Source organism: Eptesicus fuscus, chromosome 20 (genome assembly GCF_027574615.1).
Source record: "Eptesicus fuscus isolate TK198812 chromosome 20, DD_ASM_mEF_20220401, whole genome shotgun sequence".
In the NCBI taxonomy this organism is placed as follows: domain Eukaryota; kingdom Metazoa; phylum Chordata; class Mammalia; order Chiroptera; family Vespertilionidae; genus Eptesicus; species Eptesicus fuscus.
Window position 1 is genome coordinate 30,112,523 of NC_072492.1, and position 23,663 is coordinate 30,136,185.

At 37.2% G+C, this 23,663-nt stretch overlaps 1 protein-coding gene across 1 annotated transcript in view; it reads right to left on the minus strand.

Moving 5' to 3' along the window:
* MED13 (mediator complex subunit 13) overlaps nt 1–23,663 on the minus strand; it is an 88,001-nt gene that overhangs the window by 51,293 nt on the left and 13,045 nt on the right. Inside the window, exons 4-8 of the mRNA XM_008149494.3 lie at nt 11,138–11,283; nt 10,140–10,337; nt 7,760–7,954; nt 6,297–6,459; nt 5,760–5,870 (exon numbers count right to left, since the gene is read on the minus strand). Coding sequence (XP_008147716.1) covers nt 5,760–5,870; nt 6,297–6,459; nt 7,760–7,954; nt 10,140–10,337; nt 11,138–11,283 — 813 coding nt within the window. The remainder of the gene's footprint in view (nt 1–5,759; nt 5,871–6,296; nt 6,460–7,759; nt 7,955–10,139; nt 10,338–11,137; nt 11,284–23,663) is intronic.

Consider the following 23,663-nt stretch of genomic DNA (forward strand, 5'->3'; position numbering starts at 1 on the left):
AAAGAGGAAGGAGTGAGAGAAAGAAAGGAACAGAGGGAAACATCAATCGGTTGCCTCCCATACTTGCCCTGACTGGGGTTCGAACCTGCAACCTAGGTATGTGCCCTGACTTGTAATTGAACCCCCAACCTTTTGGTGTACGGGAAAATGCTCCAACTAATTGAGCCAGGACAAGAATATTAATTCTTAACATTTCTATGCAACAATTTTATTGAAAGTTTCAGCCAATACAGTAAGTCAAGAAAAAGATTAGAGATTTCAAAGGAAGAAAAACTGTCTTTATTCATAGTAAACATGATTAGAAACTTTACAATGGGGGGTCAGGCTGATTACCACCTTCTCAGGGAGAGAGAGAAAAAGAGAAACATCTATGTATCTCTCTCACATAGACCAGCTGCCTTCGGCAAGCACCCCAACCAGGGCTGGGATCTAACCCGAAATCCAAGTATGTGCCCTTGACCAGGAATCAAACCCATGACCCTTTGGTGTGTGGACTGAGGCTCTAACCTCTGAGCCACACAAGCCAGGACCACCTTCTCAATCTTAACATTAAAAGTGGGACAACCAGACATGTGTCTCTTCTGATGTGACACAATACAAAACAACACAGAACCATCTATTAAGTATTCTCGCCAAAAATAACAAACCTAAATCTCTAATCAAGCCTCTAGATCAAGCATGGTCCAACAGAACTTTCTGTGATGATGGAAATGCTTTGTATGTGGCTACTGAGAACTTGAAATGTGGCCAGTGCAATTGAGGGACTGAATTTTTAATTTTTACATCTAATTATTTTCAATTTAAATAGCCACAAATGGTTACAATATAACTACTAGCACTGAACAACACAGCTCTAGAGCTATCTTCCATTTACAGAAATACAAGGAATAAAGTTAAAACACATGGCCAGTTGAGAAATTCAGAATGTGGGACAGACTACATATAGGACAACTGACGTAGTTCCTCAACCAAGTCAATCTCATAAAAAGGAGGTAGGAAATGACAAGAGAGACCTAGAAGATGTATACAACCAAATACATACTACTCATTTGGATCTTAGACAAATAAACCAATAAGACATTTCTGAGACAACTTTGTAGAGAGTAGCAGATCATGCCAAGAGAATAAGAGTTCCTCCTTTTATTAGGTGTGATAATGGAACTATAGTTATATGAGAAAATGTTAACATTTTCAGAGTTGCATACTGAAGTAGGAATGAAATGACGACATTTAAGATTTGCTTTAAATCCCGGCTGGCGTGGATCAGTGGTTGAGTGTCAACCTATGAACCAGGAGATCAGGGTTCTATTCCTGGCCAGGGCACATGCCCAGGTTGCAGGCTCGATCCCCAGTGTGGGGCATGAAGGAGGCGGCCAATTAATTATTCTCTCTCATCATTGATGTTTCTATCTTTCTTTCCATCTCCCTTCCTCTCTGTAATCAATAAAAATACAGATTAAAAAAAAAAAGCAGTCATTCATTTACTTGCCCTTTTATAAGGGTAAGAAACTATTAATTCAGACTATATACTAATCCCTTTACATTCTTTTTTCCTGTTGATTAAGTCCTTGCATTTTATTTACTGTTAATACTTGAAATTTATTGTCTTGCTTTCTATTAATATAGCCTTCTAAGTGCTAATTTTCTTACGAACATTCCACTGGACTAAAGCCTAATATCAATAAATGTACAATACTAAATCCCACTAATAACTGAAAAATACCAATTAAAACAATTTTATGCTTTCCACTTACTGCAGTGGCAAAAAAAATAAATTTAAGGACAGCTCTCAGAACAGTGAAAGCATAAGAAAAAACAGCACTCTTATATGCAATAAAATTTGTAAAATTTTGGAAGTCACAAGAAGTGTTTAAATAACACCCTTGCCCACAACTATCACATCACCCACTTAATTTTATTTCCTTCCTAGCACTCATCGTTCTTAAAATTTTAAAGGACTAAGAATTCTTTTAAAACAAATTATCTGCCCCATTCCCATTACGGTGTAGGCTTCATAATAGTGAAAGCCTTGTTTACTAGTATATCCTGAGCCTTGGACATCTCCTATCACAGAATAAGTGTTCAAAGAAAGCCTAATAACTGATGGTCACCAAAGTATATATATTTTTAAAGTAAACACAAACAAAAGCCTTTGGAAACAACCTATGTATCCATCAAACCTAAATGATTAAATACACTATGTTACTTTGATTCAGTAGAATACCAAAAAGTTTTTTAAATTAATAAGGCAGATCTACAAGTAACTAGAATGGAAAGAGCTAAGACACCTTAAGTGAAAAAAAAGAAAGAAAGATGCCAATACATCAGTATTATATTTGTGTTGGGTGAAAAAACACATATACACACAATTACAGAAAAGTATGGAAGAATAATGCCTAAATGGCAAATACTCACTTCTAGAAAAAGGCAGTAAAATTTGGGAAGAGAGAGTGGGATCAGGGGAACTTCAGCTTTATTTGTATAATTTAAATTCCTTAAAATTACATATACTTATGCAAGATGCTATATAACTATGCAATTTTTTCAAATAGATTTCTAAGAAAAGCCAACATATTAGTCAGGGTCCAGTCCTATCTTTCATACAGAGGAAATTTACTATAGAGAATTAGTTACAAAAAAAAAAGAGAGATAAGTGAGACAACCTATAGACCAGTAACAACCAGGAGCTTCTGTGACTTCTAGGACTGAAGATAAAGTAGCCTCATTATATCACAGAAGTTTAATATAGTACTAGAACCACAGCAGGACCTGCTCAGTGGTAACTGGGATCTTGGAAGAAGGGACTGTTGTTAGAGGCACACAAAGCTGCTAATGGAGTTGGCTCAAAACGGGCTGGGGAAACACCTTAGTTTTTCCCCCCTTTGATCAACCAATCTTCTATTAGTGCCTCCCATTAGCCAAATTCAGAAAGCAAAAGAGCCTAATCAAAACATCATGTTGTATAACTTAAATGTATACAATGTTATCAATTATATCTCAACTAGTAGCCCATTTGCAGGAAGAATCCTGCAAGCGGCTGCTGCAGCCACGTGCGCTTCCTCTGCCGCCGCAGATGCGGCCGCCGCGCCTGCACCCACTAGCCGCTGCCGCTGCCGCCCGCCCCGCCCCTCCCCACTCTGCCCCGACTGGGCTTTCCCTCTGGCAGCCACCTTGCTTTCCGCTTTTCCTCCCTCTTCCTTCTAAGTTGTCTTCAGTCTTCACTCCTCCCTCCCTCTGCGTATGCAAATTAACCGCCATCTTTGTTGGGTAATTTGCATACTCGCCCTGATTGGCTGGTGGGTGTGGCTTTGGGTGATGGGCATGGCGAAGGTGCGGTCAATTTGCATATTACTATTTTATTAGGTAGGATAAAGCTGGAAAAAAAATACATGTAAAAGGCAAGGGAGCTAGGAAATATAATTATCTTCAATATAGCTAGAAGAGACATAGGAAAGATTTGAAAGCCAAAGGTTTGACTAGAATAGTCAGTTACCAATGTGTGCCCTACTTCCTATATTCCATGGCAGGAGAGGATACACACATAGGATGGCCTCAAGTCTTTTTAAGTCTTATTTAAGAACTAAATAAGAAAACCATATTTGAAGGGAGAAAAGGGGAAACCTATAGTATAAAATGCAACAGCGGAAAAAGGTAAATGATCAGAAACATTGTATTTACTAGAGGGATCAATTTACCAAAGCAAGTCACCTATAAAAGTTATACAAATTTCATTATATCCAATTTCTATATGTCTCAGAAAAATTTCTGAAAATATGAGAGATAGCAAAAGTGTTTAAATATAAAAGGTTCAGCTTAGAGACCAAGAATTTAAACTTAAACTTATGTTTATGAACATGCATTCTGAATGTCTTCCTCCAAGACCATTTTAGACAAATATACTTAAAACCCACATCTTTAAAAAAGAATAAAGCACAGTCTAGGTGAGAAACTAAAAAAAGAGCTGCTTAATAAAAATGCCTATAAATACAAGAAAAGAAAAGTCTAATTTCATTTAAGCATTATATTAATTAGTCTTAGACCAGGAGTTGGCAAACTTATTCTATAAAGGACCAGATGGTAAATATTTTAGGCTCGGAGGGGCCATACAGTCTGTGTTGCAATTACTCAACTCTGTGAAAGCAGTCAGTTAATATGTAAATGAACGGATGTGGCTCTGTTCCAAAAAATCCTTATTTATGAACACTAAAATTTAAATTTTGCATAATTTTCACATGTTACAAAATATTCTCCTTTAAATTTTATTTAACTATTTAAAAATGTAAAAGTAATTTTCAGCTCACAGGCCATACCAAAACAGGCAGTGAGCCAAATTTAGCTAATAGATCACTGTTTGCTGACTCCTGATCTCAGACAAATAATGTCATGGAACCTTGCATTTCAAGACTAGGTTTGTTTCCCTTTAGATAGGTGTGGTTTTTAACTCTCTTAAACTGTTGAACAGGAGCTAATGTATTCATATTTTTATTCCAATCTATCAACAACAGAGGCAAGTTTTCAAAAAAGTTGCCAGACTTTAAAATTAAATTATACAGTTTCTAATCCCAAGAATCTGTGTAAGAATATTTAATCTATGGAAAAACATACCAGAATACTTGTCTGTTCACTGTATTCAATCAAACAGAACTAATGTAAGAAAAATCTTGGCCCTAACCTTAGCAGGCAAGGCACTCCAATTCCTTTGGCTCATATCCATGACAAAAAGGGTGGCCAACTATTTGCTCACAAGTCCTGATTAGGGGTATTAATGCCATAATTTCTTTACTTGCTTGCAAAAGCATATATGATCTACCTTTATTGTAGAATAAAATAAACTTCAGGCAAAATAATGTTTTTCTAAAAATAGATTTGAGAGAGAGAGGAAAGGCGAGGGAGAAAGAAATAACGATCGGTTGCCTTCCGTAGGCACCCCAACCAGGGATTGAACCTGCAACCTGGTCATGTGCCCTGACCAGAAATCGAACCAGTGACCTGTCGGTGCATGAGGAAACACTCAGCCAACGGAGCCACACTGGCCAGGGCTAGGTAATATAATGTTAATGCCTCTAATAACCTAATTTCATCAAAGGCCCTAATATGTAAAATAAATACAATTGCCTAAAGAATTTCAAGTTCATACATTCTTCTACCAATCTTCCAACCAATACAGTCTATTACTAAGTTTGTATTTTTACAGTACAATTTTGGTCCCTTGCTGAAACATACTTTGTGAATCTTATTTCAGCATTTCACCCACAGTTTGCCCAAAGGGATGTTATAAGAAAATGCACAAACCCTATACTGTATTTACTATAAAACAGGGTGTGGAAATCTGTACCTAGTATGTATCATCATTTTTAAGAGAACCCTTGGGAGATATTTCTCAGGCACAATGCCACCTATGAACACTTCTCAAGGATGTGTGTGCCTTTTACCTTATAGATGTTATATATACTATAATAAAGTATAAAATTCTCCTTTATTGTCTATGAAACCAAGCTTTCACAGCCCAGCCCAGGTAACTGTGTTAAGAACTTAAGGCATACATTTATATGTACTTTCATAATCGGCTCCAAAATACTGAACGTTTTTCCTCAAATATTTTCTTTTGAAAAATATCCTAACACACTGTGTTTATATAAGCTTCCTCAAACAAAGTGGGACATACATATTCAACAGCATACGAAACTACCACACACACACACACACACGCACACACACGTATAAATATCAATCGACTAAAACAAACAAAAAAAATCTACCTCGAACAGCAGCAATTTGTTCTTTGTGTGGCTTCAACAAAATCCCAGGATGTTACTTTATCAGCTGTCTCTTCTTCACACAGACCAGCTGATGAAGCTGAATACTTCCTCCTAAGATTTGAAATTATAGAATTGTTTAGAATTCATCAATTTTTCTGTAACTCTGAATTAAGCATTAAAATTGAAATCTTTTTAAAATCAATTTTTTTTGCCCAGGCAGTGTGGCTCAGTGGTTGAGTGACAATCCACAAGCCAAGAGGTCACCAGTTCAATTCCCAGTCAGGGCACATGCCTGGGTTTCAGGCTGGATCCCTAGTGTGGGGCACGCAGGAGGCAGCCGGTTAATGATTCTCTCTCTTATCATTGATGTTTCTATTTCTCTCTCCCTCTCACTTTCTCTCTGAAATCAATAAAAAATATATATATTTTTAAGTATCAATTTTTTAAATTAAGGAACAGTCACACAAATGACTGTTTATACTATCTACAAGTAACTACCAACATGTAATTTTTAAACTTGAAAATGAAAATACGTACTTGTTCTGAGCTCTGTTCATATTGCATTCTTGCCAAACTCTATCCACCACATGATTGGCTAATTTTCTGGGTATTTTCCCACCATGATGGCTAGTACTATCTGAGTTGAAGCCATCAGATACTGAAGAAAATTTGACCCACTTCTGGGCAGACTGAGGATCAACTGAAAACAAACAAAAAAGAATAAGATGTAGGAGAATAAAGGTAGGTTTAAAGTAATACTGTTTGTTTGTTTTTTAATTAATTAGTGTTAATAAATTGCTCCAGGCTACTTGACTAGCTTACTTACATTTTGAGGCAAAAAAGTGTGTTACTTCACTTAACATACAAAAAGCAAAAAATCTGGACAGGGGATGTGAATTGGATGGTAGTGCTATATAATAATTTCCTGACTTGGAGGATTAAATTGTAGATATATAGAAAGGTACTTTAATTTTGGAAAATATACTGAGTACATAAGGAGAGATGGAGCATCATGCCTGCAGCTTGCTCTCAAATATTTCAGAAGACCAATGATAATGAATGTATACATACAGAGAAGTGCTGAAGCAAATGTTAACAGTTTGGAAATTTGGATGCAAACTCTTCAATAAGTTTTAAATTATCATACACATACACACACACACTATCTTAAAAAAAAGTAATATGCAAATTGACTGTCACTCCAACACACAAGATGGCCGCCCCCATGTGGTCACAAGATGGCTGCCCCCATGTGGACACAAGATGGCCGCCTCATGGCCAGCAGAGGAGGGCAGTTGGGGGGAACCAGGCCTGCAGGGAAGGGCAGTTGGGGGTGATCAGACCAGCAGGGGAGGGCAGTTGGGGGTGACCAGGCCATCAGGGGAGGGCAGTTGGGAGGGACCAGGCCTGAAGAGGAGGGTTGTTGGGGGTGGACCAGGCCTGCCGGGGAGGGTATTTGGGGGGGACCAGGCCTGAAGGAGAGGGCAGTTGGGGTACCAGGCCAGCAAGGGAGGGCAGTTGAGGGGGACCAGGCCTACAGGGGAGGGCAGTTGAGGAGGACCAGGCCTGTAGGGGAGGGCAGATGGGGCTGACCAGTCCAGCAGGGGAGGGCAATTAGGGGTGACCAGGCTGGCAAGGGAAGGCCTAAATGGGCAGTCGGACATCCCTTGAGGGGTCCCAGGTTGGAGAAGGTGCAGGCTGGGCTGAGGGACATATACAACCCCCCACATATATGACTAATATGCAAATTGTCCTCTCGGGAGTTCGATTGCTCGCTATGACATGCGCTGACCACCAGGGGCAGCACGGAATGACAGAAGGCCCTGGCCAGCAGCCGGAAGGCCCTGATCAGCCCTGATCACAGGCCAGGCCTAGAGACCCTACCTGTGCACAAATTTTGTGCAGCAGGCCTCTAGTTTTAAAATAATCATTTAATTAAATGTTTACTGTCTTCAAAATAAGAAAATCACTAGAGTTAACAAAACAAATTAGGACAATACCTGTCTGGACTTCCTCAGGAGATGTAGGTGGTGTAAGAGTAACCGAAGACATTGCAGGATCTCTTGTGGAAGCAGGCACTTGGTGGACACCCAAGCAAGAAGTTGAACAGTGAGAGGATCCCACAGAGCTTGGAGCAGGAATGTCTGACTGAGGAACTAGAACAAAGCATGCTGGGTAGATCATTCGGACACCCGCTGAAAGGAAAAAAGACAGGAAAATCAATTACTATTGTGATTGTAATGAAATTAGTTTCACTCAAAATTGAACAGTAGGTATAACATAATTACATTTAAGTAATAATATATTTAACATATTTTTATAAATATATGCTTTTTGGCATAAGGTTTTTCTGGAAGAAACCACAAGAAGCTATTAGTAGTGGTTATCTTCAAAGACCGAGAAGGAAAGCAGCTTTCTCTTTTCATTTTTATTTTGTTGTTGTTGTTAATCCTCACCTGAGGATATTTTTCCATTGCTTTTCAAAGTCAAAGAGAGGGAGGGAGGGGAAGACGGAGGAGGGGAGAGAGAAATATCAATGTTAGAGCAACTGCCTCCAGCACACGCCCTGACAGGGTCCAGGAGCAGACCCGAAACCCAGATACATGCCCTTGACCAGGAATTGAACCCACAGCCCTTTAGTACACAGGCCAGAGCTTTAGTACAGCAACCAGGGCTTTCTTTTCATTTTTGAATTTTCTAACCATGAATGTGTATTACTTTCTCTTTTTTTTTCCATTTACATATAGCACTTTTATTGAATTTATTGGGTTAACAAAATAATTCAGGTTTCAGGTATACAATTCTATAATACATCATCTGTATATTACATTGGTGTATTACTTTCTTACTTTAAATCCTTATTTTCAAATTTGACCAACTACAAGGTGGATTAAAATTTATTTTAAAAGTTTAACAAAGGTACCTTGGTTGCAGGCTCCTCCCTGGCCCAGGCCCTGGTTGGGGCTCATGCAGGAGGCAACCAATCTATGTGTTTCTCTAACATCGATATTTCTGTCTTTCCCTCCCTCTTCCACTCTCCCTAAAAACCAATGGAAAAATATCCTCGGGTGAGGATTAACAACAACAACAAAAATAATAATAATAAGTTTAACAAAGGTAATCTGGTCATTAGAATTATGAAACATTTTTGGTTTTCTTGTTTCTATGTCTCTATTTAAAAAGCCTAATATATGTTGTGTTTTGCTTCTGTTTTGGGCACAACTACTCTGACAGTAATGTACTTATTGAAGTTGGATGTTGATAGTTTTTTATTTAAAAAAGAAAACAACAAAAAACCAATGCCCTGGCCAGGTAGCTCAGTTGGTTAGAGCATCATCTTCATATACCAAGGTTGTGGGTTCGATTCCTGGTCAGGACACATACAAGAAGCAACCAATGAATGCATAAAGTAGAACAGCAAATCGATCTCTCTCTCTCAAATAGATAAAATATATTTTAAAAATAAGGCAATTTTTATATATAACATTACCATATGATTCTAGTACACACAGTACTGCAGATTCTAATCCCAATTACCTGCTCAATTATACATTCCCCACACCTCCTATGTCTAAGGTGGAGTATACATCTTCATCTCATTGTTAGGCTTGGTTTTGTAATTTGCTCTGGAATGTAAATGGCAAGTGATATGTCACATCCCAACAGAAGCTTTAATTTAAATGTGCTTGTAGGATCAGTGCAGCCTCTCTTACTTCTATCCTCTACCTTGAGATTAACTTTTCCAAAATACAGTTTACCTTGTTAACATAGGTCCTTGATGAGAGGACATATAGAATACAGCCAATCAGAATAGAGATGACCTGGCTAGAACAGATGAAAGATCCAAGTTCTTTAGGTACATATTATATTCTGCCTTTTAAATTATCAGAGGTGACAGTTTTACCAAATTTTAAAATATTGAGTAACACAGGTTGTAAACTTTTCAGCCTCCAAATATTATTCATTCACAATTATTTTCTTTCCACCTTTAGCATGCTATCCCTTTAGGTGGAATGTATTTCCCTGACCCAATGACTTTGGCTTGAGCAAATGACTAATTTTGTCTACTGGAATGTGAGCAGATGTATCCTAGTAGAAGCATTAAATACACTTACTAGTACATAGCTAGACTCGGTCCTTATTATTCTTTTGTTCTTGTAAGAACAGCATGTCCTAAATACTGGGTACTCCTTGAACCTAGATTGCAGAATAAGATACAAGGAGCCAAACCATGACAAAGCTGGGGCCTTTACATAACATGAGCAGGAGTAAGAAAAAAATGAAATGTTTGGTGTTGAAAGCCACTAAGGTATTGCAGTTGTTTAACTAACACATACAGTCACATATTTTCCCCTTAGGATTAATGCTCAGGATCCGTACCAACAAGAACTTCTACTGCAGCTAAAGAATCATCTTCCCAATCCATATCTTCCTGTTTATCTTCAGACATCTCCTTCAAGCATGATGAGATAGGATAGAATTGTTTCCATTCACCAATTAACTTTTTTGTAGCTGAATCAGACATCTTGAATGCCTGTCCTGTGAGAGTGCCATTTAGTCCAAATGGGCTTAAGATAACTAGAAATCCAAAATGGAATACAGTAAGTAACTAAAAACTATTATACCAAATATGATCACACTAAACAATATTGTTAGTAATTATGCAATTCTTAAAAAGTTAGAGAAAAGCCATAATGTCATTCCTGAGAAAAATCAATGTATTGTACTTCATTATTGTGAAGAGAAGTACAACACTGAGCTTATTATAAAAACTTAAAACTTTTGTCTACCCAAAAATTTCAGATGTACAACTTTTCACAACGAACTGGGAATATTTGAATTCAATTTATCCTGATTTCTACTAAGGAAAAGTAATTCGAGGAAAAATAGTATGTATATATATAAATCTAAGTACTTATTATGTAATGCCATGTATATTTTTAAAAAGCAAATACTAGGCTTAGAATTAAAAGAACACACTGCCAGTCCTTAAAAACAATTCAGCAATCTTATAAAGTATTCTTCTAAATAAATTATACCAAAATCCATGTTAAATGTCTAAAATGACTTACATGAACTGACATGCAAGATGGCCAAGAAAACATAAACCCATATATCTGCTACTTTCTATTTAAAAAAACACTTTAAAATATGCTGCCAATCAAGTACAAGAATTTAAAAAATAATATTGATATTAAAAAAAATTATTTCATTGGCTTAATACTCTAATAGGTAGGAAAAAAGTAAACTACATCAGAATCATCATTAGGCCAAATCTCATTAATCCCAAAATGTCAAATTACCCAACTTTAATAAGAATTTTCTTGAAACAACAATAAAAAATCAAATACGTAAGCCATCAAATCAAAATAATCTACCTTGAAATGGGCTATTAGACTGCTGAGCAAGGGTGATATGCTCTTCACTAAGAAGGTACACAGGTTGATGTTGGTTAATTTCCACACTGGTACAAACATTGCTATCTCCATGCAAGAAAAAGGTGAAAGAGCAGGACAAGTGTTCACTAATAAAGAAGAAAAAGTTATATTTTAGTGATAACATGCCAAAAAAAATAACCTGCTTTTCTTTATTATGAAGTTATACCACAATAATACATATTTTCTTTATCCCAGAAATTCTACTGCATCATCTAAAGGGGAAAAAAATAACAAATCTGAACAAAGATTTAGCTACAAGAAATGTTCTTCACTGTTTATAGTAAAAAACGTGCAAATAGAGGAATCAATTAAATAAGTTAGGTGTGTACACACACACACACACTTACAATATAGCCGCAAAAGTAAGTAAAGGTGGGGACTAGGTTTAATGGAAAGGGTAAGCTGCCAAAACAATATAGTTCAAATTTTTCAAAAAGGAAAAAAGAGCCTGGCTGGCATGGCTCAAGGGTTGAGTGTTGACCTATAAAACCAGGAGGTCACTGGTTCGATTCCCTGTCAGGGCACATGCCTGGGGTTGTGGGCTCGATCCCCAGTAGGGGGTGAGCAGGAGGCAGCCGACCCATGATTCTCTCTCATCGTTGGTGTTTCTCTCTCTCTCTCTCTCTCGCCCTCTCCCTTCCTCTCTGAAATCAATAAAAACATATTTATAAACAAAAACAAAAAAAGGAAAAAAGAGTATCTTTGGTGAAAAAAAGTCTAGGTGTGCAACAGAATTAAGGGTGACCTAATCTTTACTTTTGTTCATTTCCCCTCTATATAAAAAATAGATATATTTCTTCATTTTGTTATTTCTGAAATTGCACTGCATGTGATCAATCAAGCATTAAATGTACTGTCCTTCCCCCAGCCCCAATGAAGTTATTTTAAAGCAATGATGGGTCTTACAATTGAAGGCATCCTAGAATCAAAGCTACATGCAAAACAGAACACCTTATGAAATTTAGATATGGCCTGGTATACAGGTAGGAAAATAAAACTTCCCCAAGTAAAAGAAAGCAGATGTGTCCTTAAGATAAAAATTAGAAAGGTTAAGTGGCCCAGAGAGAATTTTGTACACTAAGAAGAATCTACTTTTCTTATTTCTTCTTTACACATTTATCTTAATACGACTTAATCAGTTCTTTAAAATATAACAGTAAGCTCATAACCTGTTGTATGTATCTATAAGCCCTCTTAATTTATTTCTGGACAAGGCAAGGGCACAATAAATTAAAATTAAGTTATAGTAAAAAACAGAAGGTAGGAAAGAGGTGAAGAGTAATGGAGAGCTGAGAATATCATCATTGAATATATTCAGGGTGGGGGAAAAGTAGGTTTACAGTTGTTCGTATGGAAAATAGAACTAATAAATCATAATACAAGAATAATCTCTGCATATTAACTGTAAACTTACTTTTGCCCCATCCTGAATTAGGGAGTCAACAGGTAATGTCTAAAGTTGATAGAACAAGAAACTAAATTTTAAGCTTATCATTCAATGTCAAAAGAAAAACTGAAAATAATATAGCTGAAAACAATGTAACTAAAAAAAACTACACATTAAAACTACAATTACACAGCCATCTTATTTTTTTCTAAATTTATAATACCATTCATTTTGTGTTGCTTGCATCGACATAACTTTAAATTTTCAAAAAATTTATGAATTCGCCCTGGCCGTGTGTCGCTCAGTTGGTTGAAGTGTCGTCCTGTACTCCAAAAGGTAGTGGGTTTGATTCCTAATCAAGGCACTTACCCAGGTTGTGGGTTCAATCTCTCACATTCATGTTTTTCTCTCTCTCCCTTCCTCTCTCTAAAATCAATTTTAAAAATTTTTATGAATTCTATACATTAATCCCTTTCCCCATTGAAGGGTCCTGGCACCCTTGTTGAAGATCATTTGAACACATATATGAAAGTGTTTATTTCTGGATTTGATCCTTTTCCACTGGTTTACAAATTCTCTTCATGCCAATACCATGCTTTTTTTTATTACTGTAGTTTTGTATTATATTTTGCTCACCCCTCGCTTTATCCAGGCTCTTTGGTGTGATTTTGTAGTTCCTCCCATTAGAGGTGAAATATACTTCCCCAACCTTGACTTAGGCTTGCCCTCCACTGCCTCTTTCATCACAATAAGAACATGTCCTGGCTGACTTGCTGTTCTAAGATGGAAACACCTCTACCCAGCCTATAGTTTACTGTGTGGACTAGACTGGCTAATCTCCATTTGGCCTGCAGATACGTTAATAATAATACATAACTCATGTTTTTTTGTTATTTTGTTTTGTTCTTATCCCCACCTGAGAATATTTTTTCCATTGATTTTTTTTTTTAGAGAGGGGAGGGAGGGAGGGAAGGAGGAAAAGTAGGGAGTGTTTTTGCACTCATCCCTACCAGGGTCAGGGATCGAGCCCACAACAAAGGAACGGGGCCCTTGACCGGGAATCAAACCCACCACCCTTTGGTCTACGGGCTGACGCTCTAACCACTGAGCAAAATTGGCCAGGGCATAACTGATGTTTTAAGCCCTATGTTTTGGGAGTGGTTTGTTACACAGCAATAGCTGGTACACAAATTGGCACCAAAGGTGAGATGCTACCATGACAAAAACCTAAATATATGTGGCATTGGCTTCAGGACCAGATGATTGGTAACAAGAAATATGACACTGAAAAATGATGAGAAAATTATTATGTAGGGGGTTAGGGAAATGGTGGACACATTTTATACAATCAAAAAATACTTCATAGAACTGTTGCTTAAAATAATCTGGACAGCAAAAGACGTGCCTAATGAAATTACAGAGTTGGGGGAACAGATAAAGTAAAAATGTAATTTGGTTGTCAGCAGCTATCTAGCTATACAGTAGGTCCCAGGTTACGTCGGAGATCCGTTCCTATGGCACAACGTAAAGCGATTTTTGCCATAAGCTGGAACCCACCTACCTAAGCACCTAGGTCACTCACATGGAGCACATACACAGCAGTAATGAAGTGAAATAGTAAAAAAAAATTAAAAAGATAACAATTCCTGACCTTTACTTGTGGTAAATAATAAAAAACATAAAGCACATATGTATATATGTCAAAATAATGGAACTTTTTTTAAAATAAATAAATGGGAGATGGTGACATAACCATGAAACAATGTATGTCGAGTCAAGTCCCGTGTAACCCAAGGAATGTCTTCTGTATATATAAAAGCCTAAGCGACCGTTGCAACCGAATGACCGGTCACTATGATGCACACTGACCACCAGGGGGCAGATGCTCAACACAGGAGCTGCCCTCTGGTGGTCAATGCACTCCCAGCTCGGCACCCAGCCCGGGCTTGGGCTCCTCCCTGGCTGCCTGCTGCTTTGTGCACTGCTACATCCCTCGAGGGGTCCGATTGCGAGAGGGCACAGGCCAGGCTAAGGGGCCTCTAGTACTTGATAAAGTACTAAAAGAGATGAACTCAGGAAAGAACTTGCTGATTTGCAAACATAATTTAGAAAGAATAGAGACAGCCCAGAAACTATAGGGTTAGAAAATAAACTGTTTCTGAACAAAGTAATGGTGTGCCCTATATTATAACACAGCCTCGAGGAAAAGACCAAATCTAGAATGTGTTAATACAAACATGAGCCCAGATGGTATGGCTCAGTGGTTGAGCACTGACCTATGAACCAGATCATGATTCGATTCCTGGTTGGGGCACATGCCCAGGTTGTGGGCTCAATCCACAGTGTGGGGGCATGCAGGAGGCAACCAATCATTGATTCTCTCTTATCACTGATGTTTCTCTCTCTCTCTTGGAAATCAATAAAAATAAAAATATATTTAAAATTTAAAAAAAGAATACAGAATACACATGAGTCTTGATACCAACTGAAACATCAGGATTTCTTTTTAATTATCCCCAAGTCTCAATACATTTATTTTTCTCAAAAAAATGCATCTAATGTAAATAAACATAGATACAACTCGTTTTGTTTCTATATGTTGTAATGCAAATGTAGCCTTATTTGTGGTTGTGAGTGTCCTCTTTTCTGACACAATTTTTCTATAATTAGGTTGAGTTATAGAGCATATAAATATACAATATAATTTCTAAGTAGCATTATCATCTTAGTAAACCATTAATGTTTCATTTCTGAGAGTGATATATCCATTATATGTATTGACACAAAACAGGCAGAAATCAATTTTCAAGGCATTTTTCTCTCTAAACAATAAAAAAGGAAATGAGAATTTAAAAGCAAGACAAAAATGCTTTTAAAAATAAGAAAAGTTCATATTCCACTCGTTAGAATGACTAGAATACATTTTTTAACGGTATGAGATTTTTACAGGTTTTTCAGGAAACCTTACAAGGCAAACATTTCTTAGTAGAGGAAGTAAAATTTTAAGTATTCAAAGGGGGAATTGCTAACTGAAACTACTATGTCAAGAAAAACATTTATTAAGTGACTCAAGCAAGAATAATATAGTAGGTAGAGAAATTATAATTTGATTAGTTTTAGGAATCAAGTAAGTATGCTATACAAATGATTATGAATGCTGTGTGCTTTCTCAGTAACTGAGTAGCAGATTTTAAAATCTGAATTGCAAATACTTCCAACAACATTTGCAAGTATAAGCAACAACCTAAAATAGTCTGATGTTCTTTATCTTTAAAAGACAAAGAGGATAGGAGACCTGAATTTTATATCTTCATATTTACTGTTCTGTTAATTAGTGAAGTATAGTTCTTAAAAATATAGCTTTCAACTATGTTTCATTTCATACATAAAATATTAAATGAGAATAAAAATGGATATTCAAAATGGATTTTCGCCATGACATAAAAAACAAATAATCTGACTAAAAATTTTCCTAAACAGATTACTATAATCTAGTAAATGTTAAAAAGAAGTGCATTACTTAAGTTCTAATAAATATTACTTAGGAAATTAAGTGTAATCTGATAATATACAAAAATCATGGCCCATAAAAATGAAGGCCAAATATAGCCTTTCCATGTGTCCAATGAGCACATGACAATCTTAACAACTTTCAAATCAGAAAAGAAAATTTGGCTCTTTGATGTAAAGTGATCCATTTGTCTCCAAGGGGTCTTGGTAAAAACGTAATATTCCAATATGCAAAACATGATCAATTTCTCAGCTCTATTTATCTGCACTGCCCTATACTCACCAGCAGTTCTCAATTGTTGTCTATGATTAAGTAGAACATCCCCTCCTATATAGTGCTAGCATGTTCTCAAAACGTAGGTTTACAGTTGTAAGTACAAGAAACAGTTTATTCTTGTATTACATATTAATTACTGTATTGTTTTCCATACAAACAACTGTAAACCCATTTTTGCCCACCCCTGTATAGTCTTATCTAATTATAAAATGGTTTAAAATAAACCAAGTTTGTGCATGACCTAGGAGAAAAAACTATACATTCTAAATATTAAATTCTTACATTAAAGGCAATATTCTGGTCAGAAAATATAGGGCCAAAAAAATGGTAAGTAATACTGCCATACTAAATTTAGAATAGTTCTTCTTTCAAGGAGAGATATCATTGATAATATCTTTGGTACTTAGCATTTTAAAAAAGTGAAGTTAATCCCAGCCATTGTGGCTCAGTGCTGAACCAGGAGGTCACGGTTCGATTCCTGGTGAAGGCACATGCCCAGGTTGCTGGCTAGATCCTCAGTAGGGGGCGTGCAGGAGACAGTAGATCAATGATTCTCATCATTGATGTTTCTAACTACCTCTCCCTCTACCTTCCTCTCTGAGATCAATAAAAATATATTTTTTTCAAAAGGTGAAATTAAGCCTTAACTGGTTTGGCTCAGTGGATAGAGCGTTGGCCTGCGGACTGAAGGGTCCCGTGTTCGATTCTGGTCAAGGGCACATGACTGGGTTTGCGGGCTCTATTCCCAGTAGGGGGAGTGGAGGAGGCAGCCAATCAATGATTCTCTCATCATTGATGTTTCTATCTCCCCCTCTCTCTCTCTTCCTCTCTGAAATCAATAAAAATATTTTTAAAAATAAATAATAAAACTTTTTTTTTTTTAAGTGAAGTTAAAACAAATACATGGCACTACAATGAGAATCCAAGGTACTATTAACTACCATAAAGTAATTACAGAGGCCCAGCCGGCATGGCTCAGTAGTTGAGCGTCAACCTATGAAGAACCAGGAGGTCACAGTTTGATTCCTTGTCAGGTCACATGCCTGGGTTTTGGGCTGGATCTCCAGTGTGGGGCATGCAGGAGGCAGCCAATCAATGATTCTCTCATCATTGATGTTTCTATCTCTCTCCCTCTCCCTTCCTCTCTGAAATCAATAAAAATATATTTTAAAAGAAAAAAAGTATTGCAGAGGATGCCATTGCTCTCCAGGGGCTTACACTGTAATAACCAAAACCAAAAGGTATGAGTGAGGCAAAATTTACAGGTGAAACTTAACAGTCATCTGTTGTAAAAAATGTTCCTCGTTTAAGTACTAAAATTAAAAGCTTCTTTATTCCTAAAACAGAAAATGAAAATATGCTTATTGATTAAAGCTAGTTGTTCTATAACAGTTTAATATGTGTACTGCTTTAGGAGGCTCCATATCTAATCTATTTTTAGCATTTCTATTGGGTAGGTACAGACAAATGATCTTATTTTGCTGGTAGGGAAGTCACGGCACAAAGAAATTAGATGGCCTACGATCATAAGACTAGTTAAAGGGAATGATAATTTCACCCTGGCTGGTTTGGCTCAGCAGATAGAGCATCAGCCTGCAGACTGAAGGGTCCCGGGTTTGATTCCGGTCAGGGGCACATGCCTGGGTTGTGGGCTCGATCCTTAGTGGGGGGCGTGCGGGAGGCAGCCAATCAATGACCCTCTCTCATCATTAATGTTTCTATCTCTCTTTCCCTCTCCCTTCCTCTCTGAAATCAATAAAAATATATTTTTTTAAAAAGGGGAATGATAGTTTAAAGCCCTAGTCATCCTAACAACCAATTAAAAATGGGCAAAGGACTTGACGACATACATTTATCCAAATAAGTTATACTAATGGCCACCAAACACACAGAAAGATGCTCACCATCATTAATCACTAAGGAAATGTAAACCAAAACTACAGTAAGATACCACTTCATACCCATTAAGTTAAAAAAAAAAAAAAAAGGGAGGAGGAGAAAGGAAAAAGAAAAGAAAAAGAGGATGGAGAAAGTGAAACCCTTTTGCACTGCTGATGGAAATGTAAAATGGTGAAGCCACTATGAAAGGAGAGAGTATGGTGGTTCCTTAAAAAGAAAAAAACTAACATAGAATTACTATATAACCCAACAATTCCACTTTGGATATATTCTCAAAAGAATTGAAAGCAAGGACTGAATAGATATTTGTATACCAATATTTATAGCAGCATTATTTAGTATAGACAGAAAGCGGAAATAACCCAAATGTCCATGGACAGATGAATCAATAAACAAAATGTGGTATAAAAATACAACAGAACATTATTCTGCCTTAAAAAAGAAATGAAATTGTGATGCATGTTACAACATGGATGCAAACCTTGAGCATATTATACTAAATGAAATGAGTCATGCCGAAACCGGTTTGGCTCAGTGGATAGAGCGTCGGCCTGCGGACTCAAAGGTCCCGGGTTCGATTCCGGTCAAGGGCATGTACCTTGGTTGTGGGCACATCCCCAGTAGGGGGTGTGCAGGAGGCAGCTGGTCGATGTTTCTCTCTCATCGATGTTTCTAACTCTCTATCCCTCTCTCTTCCTCTCTGTAAAAAAAAAAAAAAAAAAAAAAAAAAAATGAAATGAGTCAGCCAAAAATACTGTATGATTCCACTTATATAAGGTACCTAGAACAGTCAAATTCATTAGAGACAGAAAGTAGAATGGTTGTTACCAGGGACTAGGAGTAGAGGAAAATAAGGAGTTACTATTTAATGGGCAGATTGTCAGCTTGGATGATGAAAAAGTTCTGCAGATAGACAGTGGTGATGGCTGTACAACATGAATGTACTTAATGCTACTGAGCTATAAAATGAAAAGTGGTTAAAATGGTAAATTTAGTTGTGCATATTTTACCACCACTCAAAAACAAACAAACAAAAAAAACACCACCCCTAATCATTCTAATTCCTAGATTATTCTATTAATTCAATTGCTTCCAAACCTGTCTTTCACCCGGAGATATTTAAAAATTCTAAAGCCCAGGTTCTCGTTAACCTCTCAAGGTGATTCTGCATCCAGACAAGTTTAGGAACTAATGCATGACTCTGTATTTCTGTAGTCCTAATAGTAATTTTTAAAATTTCTTAAATTTTACAGGTATAATTTCAATGTCTGGTATCCCCTTGAAAAAGAGATCTATAATAAAATTCAGAAGATAAACATCTTATCAGTGAATTTTGTATATACTTCTACTCACTTAGTAAACACATTACTGACCTTACACAGTAAAGAATTCTTAGAAAGCAACAACATATTATTCTGGTTTACTAATTCAAGTGCTCTGTAAGTACTTTTGTGGGTTTTTTTTAATATATTTTTATTGATTTCAGAGAGAAAGGGAAAGGGAGAGAGAGAAAGAGAGAGAGAGAGAGAAACCATCAATGATGAGAGAGACTCATTGATCTGTTGCCTCCTGCATGCCCCACACTGTGGACAGAGCGCACAACCCGGGCATGTGCCCCAACTGGGAATGGAACCATGAACCTCCTGGTTCACAGGTCCACGCTCAACCACTGAGCCATGCCGGCTGGGCTTTTTTTTTTTCTTTTTAATCCTCACCCAAAGATAGGTTGTACTGATTTTAGACAGAGGGGAAAGGAGGGAGGGAGGGAATCAATGTTTGAGAGAAACATTGATCAGTTGCCTCTCATAATTTTCACGACCTATAATCCAGCTCCAACACTTACAAGCTTTATGACCTTGGACAAGTTACTTAATCTCTTTGTGCTTCAGGTTTAACAACTAGAGTAAAATGGGGATGCTGTGAGAATTGAGCTAATACATATTAAGCCCTAATTTCAAACACTGTGTAGACAATACTGCTTAGGCAAAAACTGCTCACTCCCTTCTCTCCTTTTCTCTATTTTCATTCATATCTAAAACCAATAGTTCAAAAAGATAGACCTTTAAGAATCTTAGTAAGGCACAGCCAGGTGTGGCTCAGCAGTTGAATGTCAACCAAGGAACCAAGAGGTCACCGGTTTGATTCCTGGTCAGGACATATGCCTGGGATGCGGGCTCGATCCCCAATGTGGGGCGTGCAGGAGGCAGCCAATCAATGAATCTCTCTTATCATTGATGTTTCTATCTATCTCTCCATCTCCCTTCCTCTCTGAAATCAATAAAAATATATTTTAAAAAAATAAGAATCGTAATAAGAAATGATAAAAGCTTACTGTAGACAGGCTCTTTACATTATTCCAGGTCAGAGGAAAACTTAGAGGCACTCACTCTCTGAAATGGATGAAACAAGGGGACTCAAGCACCCAGAGATACTAGATATAGCTGAGGTGATGTATTTAAAAGAGGAATTAAGTAAAAATCTCAATACTATACAAGTAATCCCCAATATAAGTATACAAGTATAGTACCCTTTCCTAATAGGCTCTCTAAACATTGACAACGAAGTTTATACACTAGTCAGGATACTGAAGAACTGCTCTGGGAAAACTAACTTAAATGGGTGGGAATGAGGGGACACATACAGACTATTGAGCAACAGACACCCAATAAAAATGGCCAGGTCTCTAACAAATCACCCTTTTAAAGCCTGCAACTTCATGCCCTAACCAGTCTGGCTCAGTGGATAGAGCGTCGGCCTGTGGACTGAAAGGTCCCAGGTTCCATTCCGGTCAAGGGCATGTACCTTGGTTGCGGGCACATCCCCAATAGGAGGTGTGCAAGAGGCAGTTGATTGATGATTCTCTCTCATCATTGATGTTTCTATCTATCTCTCCATCTCCCTTCCTCTCTGAAATCAATAAAAATATATTAAAAAAAAAAAAAAGCCTGCAACTTCATGCCACTCAATACATAGACTTTCCAGTCAGCATTTTAATGCCCCAAAGTCTGAAGAGTAGGAAAGGAGGTAAGTCAGACATTCAGGATCCAAACATATTACTTCTCACATACTCCCTTCTCAGGAAACTACTGGTGGATGGCCACTACCAAAACAGTTAAGACAGAAAAAAAGGAAATATAAGATCTAGGAAATAAGGGATCCAACACAGACAGGCAAAGGGAATTCCCAAGATGACTGCTATGAAACAGACCTGTAGAATGACAACCAGTTGGAACTGAAGAATGAAGGGCTCCAAAAGGGATGTTAATAGGAGAGGGAGAGAGGAAAAAAAATAAAATAGATTACACAAACTCCTTAAAGGTAAGGAGGGAGATTTACACTTTTGGTCTAGGGGTGAATTATCAAGTAGTACATAGATCAGGGATCAGCAAACTTTATCTGTAAAGAGCCAGAGAATAAATATTGTAGGTTTTGTGGGTCATCACTATACAATTTTGCTTCAGTGTGAAAGCAGGCATAAAATAAACCATTAATGAGTTAGCATGGCTGTGCTACATTATAATTTTATTTACAAAACAGGTGGCAGGCTACATTTGCTCTGTGGAGTGGTAGTTTACCAACCCCTCACATAGAAAATTAAATAAAAAAATAAATAATCATTAACACTAGGGAAAACAAAAAGATGTGGAAGAAATGGAATATAATCCTAGTACACTATATGGCTCAACTATAAATAATATTTATATAACCATAGTAATATAAACAACAGGTATTGTTTTTACCAAATCTTATAATAAGCCGAAACCGGTTTGGCTCAGTGGATAGAGCGTTGGCCTGGGGACTCAAGGGTCCCAGGTTCGATTCCGGTCAAGGGCATGTACCTTGGTTGCGGGCACATCCCCAGTAGGGGGTGTGCAAGAGGCAGCTGATCGATGTTTCTCTCTCATCGATGTTTCTAACTGTCTATCCCTTTCCCTTCCTCTCTGTAAAAAATCAATAAAATATATTTAAAAAAAAAATCTTATAATAACTATCCTGGCAAGACAAGGAAAGAGATTAACCAAAGAACATATACTTATATATTGATAGCCCATGGACACAGACAATAGTGTGGTGAAGGCCTGGGGTGGGGCGGGGCCTGGGTAAAGGGGGGGCAAAGAAGGGGAAAATGGGGGACATCTATAATATTGACAATAAACAAAATAAGAAATAAAAAGATAAGGAAAGAGAGAAGGGAAAAGAGTGTATACAAGTATGCTAATGTCCAAGTGTTGGGCATTGGGGGGTATCAGGAATAAAATACCTAAACCATCAATAGAAAATCAATAGATTAAGCCTGAATAACTGAAATAACTGAAAACTCAAGAATAAGTATGCTATTTGCTTCTAAAACTTTAAATAGGTAAATTAAAATAAAAGTTAAAAGAATTAAAAGAGATTGCCTCTGAGATTAGATTACATCTAATAGCTGGGATTCATGACTGCAGCTTTTCATTTTAAATTATGGTAATCTGCCTGACTTTTTAAAACTAAAGAGTGAGCACTGCTAATTGCTTACCTGATAATCTACTTCCCCTTCTAATTGCCTACGTAATATCTACTCTCCATTTTTTCTTACTAACCAAAAGCCTTATTTTGTTCAGAGGGGTAATGTTCCCATACAAAAAAAATGTACATTTCTCTCAGAATAGCCAATATGTCAGCTAAAGTTTCCAGAAAAGAATCTATTTTCTGACCTAAGGGTCAATCCCCCTTATTGCTTCTTCCCTTCCTTCCTCTTCCTGCCTAGAATCCACTGTGATTGAAGTCTGGAGATACAACACCTACAGGGACCATCAGAATAAAAGTCAAAGGCTCAAGATGACTGAGTAGAAAACTCCAGGGAACCCGAGTCCTTGATGACATTATTGAACAGATACACCAATACTGAACTATCTACCTCCAGACTCCTTGCCAGGTAGTTAGGTTTGCAATCATTTGCAACTGAATGCATTCCTAACTTGTACAGTTATTTTGTTCACAATAAAGATTTATTTTAATTTTCAAAGAAGAAAAAAATGAAAAAGCCTTGATTTGTCCAGGCTTATCTGCTCATCCATTTTACTAAAACTAAAAAAGGAAGTATGGCCCTAGCCGGTTTGGCTCAGTGGATAGAGCGTCAGCCTGCAGACTGAAGGGTCCTGGATTTGATTCCAGTCATGGGCACATGCCCAGGTTGCAGGCTCAGTCCCCAGCAGGGGGTGTACAGGAAGCAGCCAATCAATGATACTCTATCATCATTGATGTTTCTATCTCTCCCTCTCCCTTCCTCTCTGAAATCAATAAAAATATATATATTTTTTAAAGTATGAAAAAACTTCACAAGCACAAGAAAAAGATGTGCACATGACATAAAAGATGGCATCTCAATAATGATTACAATAACAACCAAATGT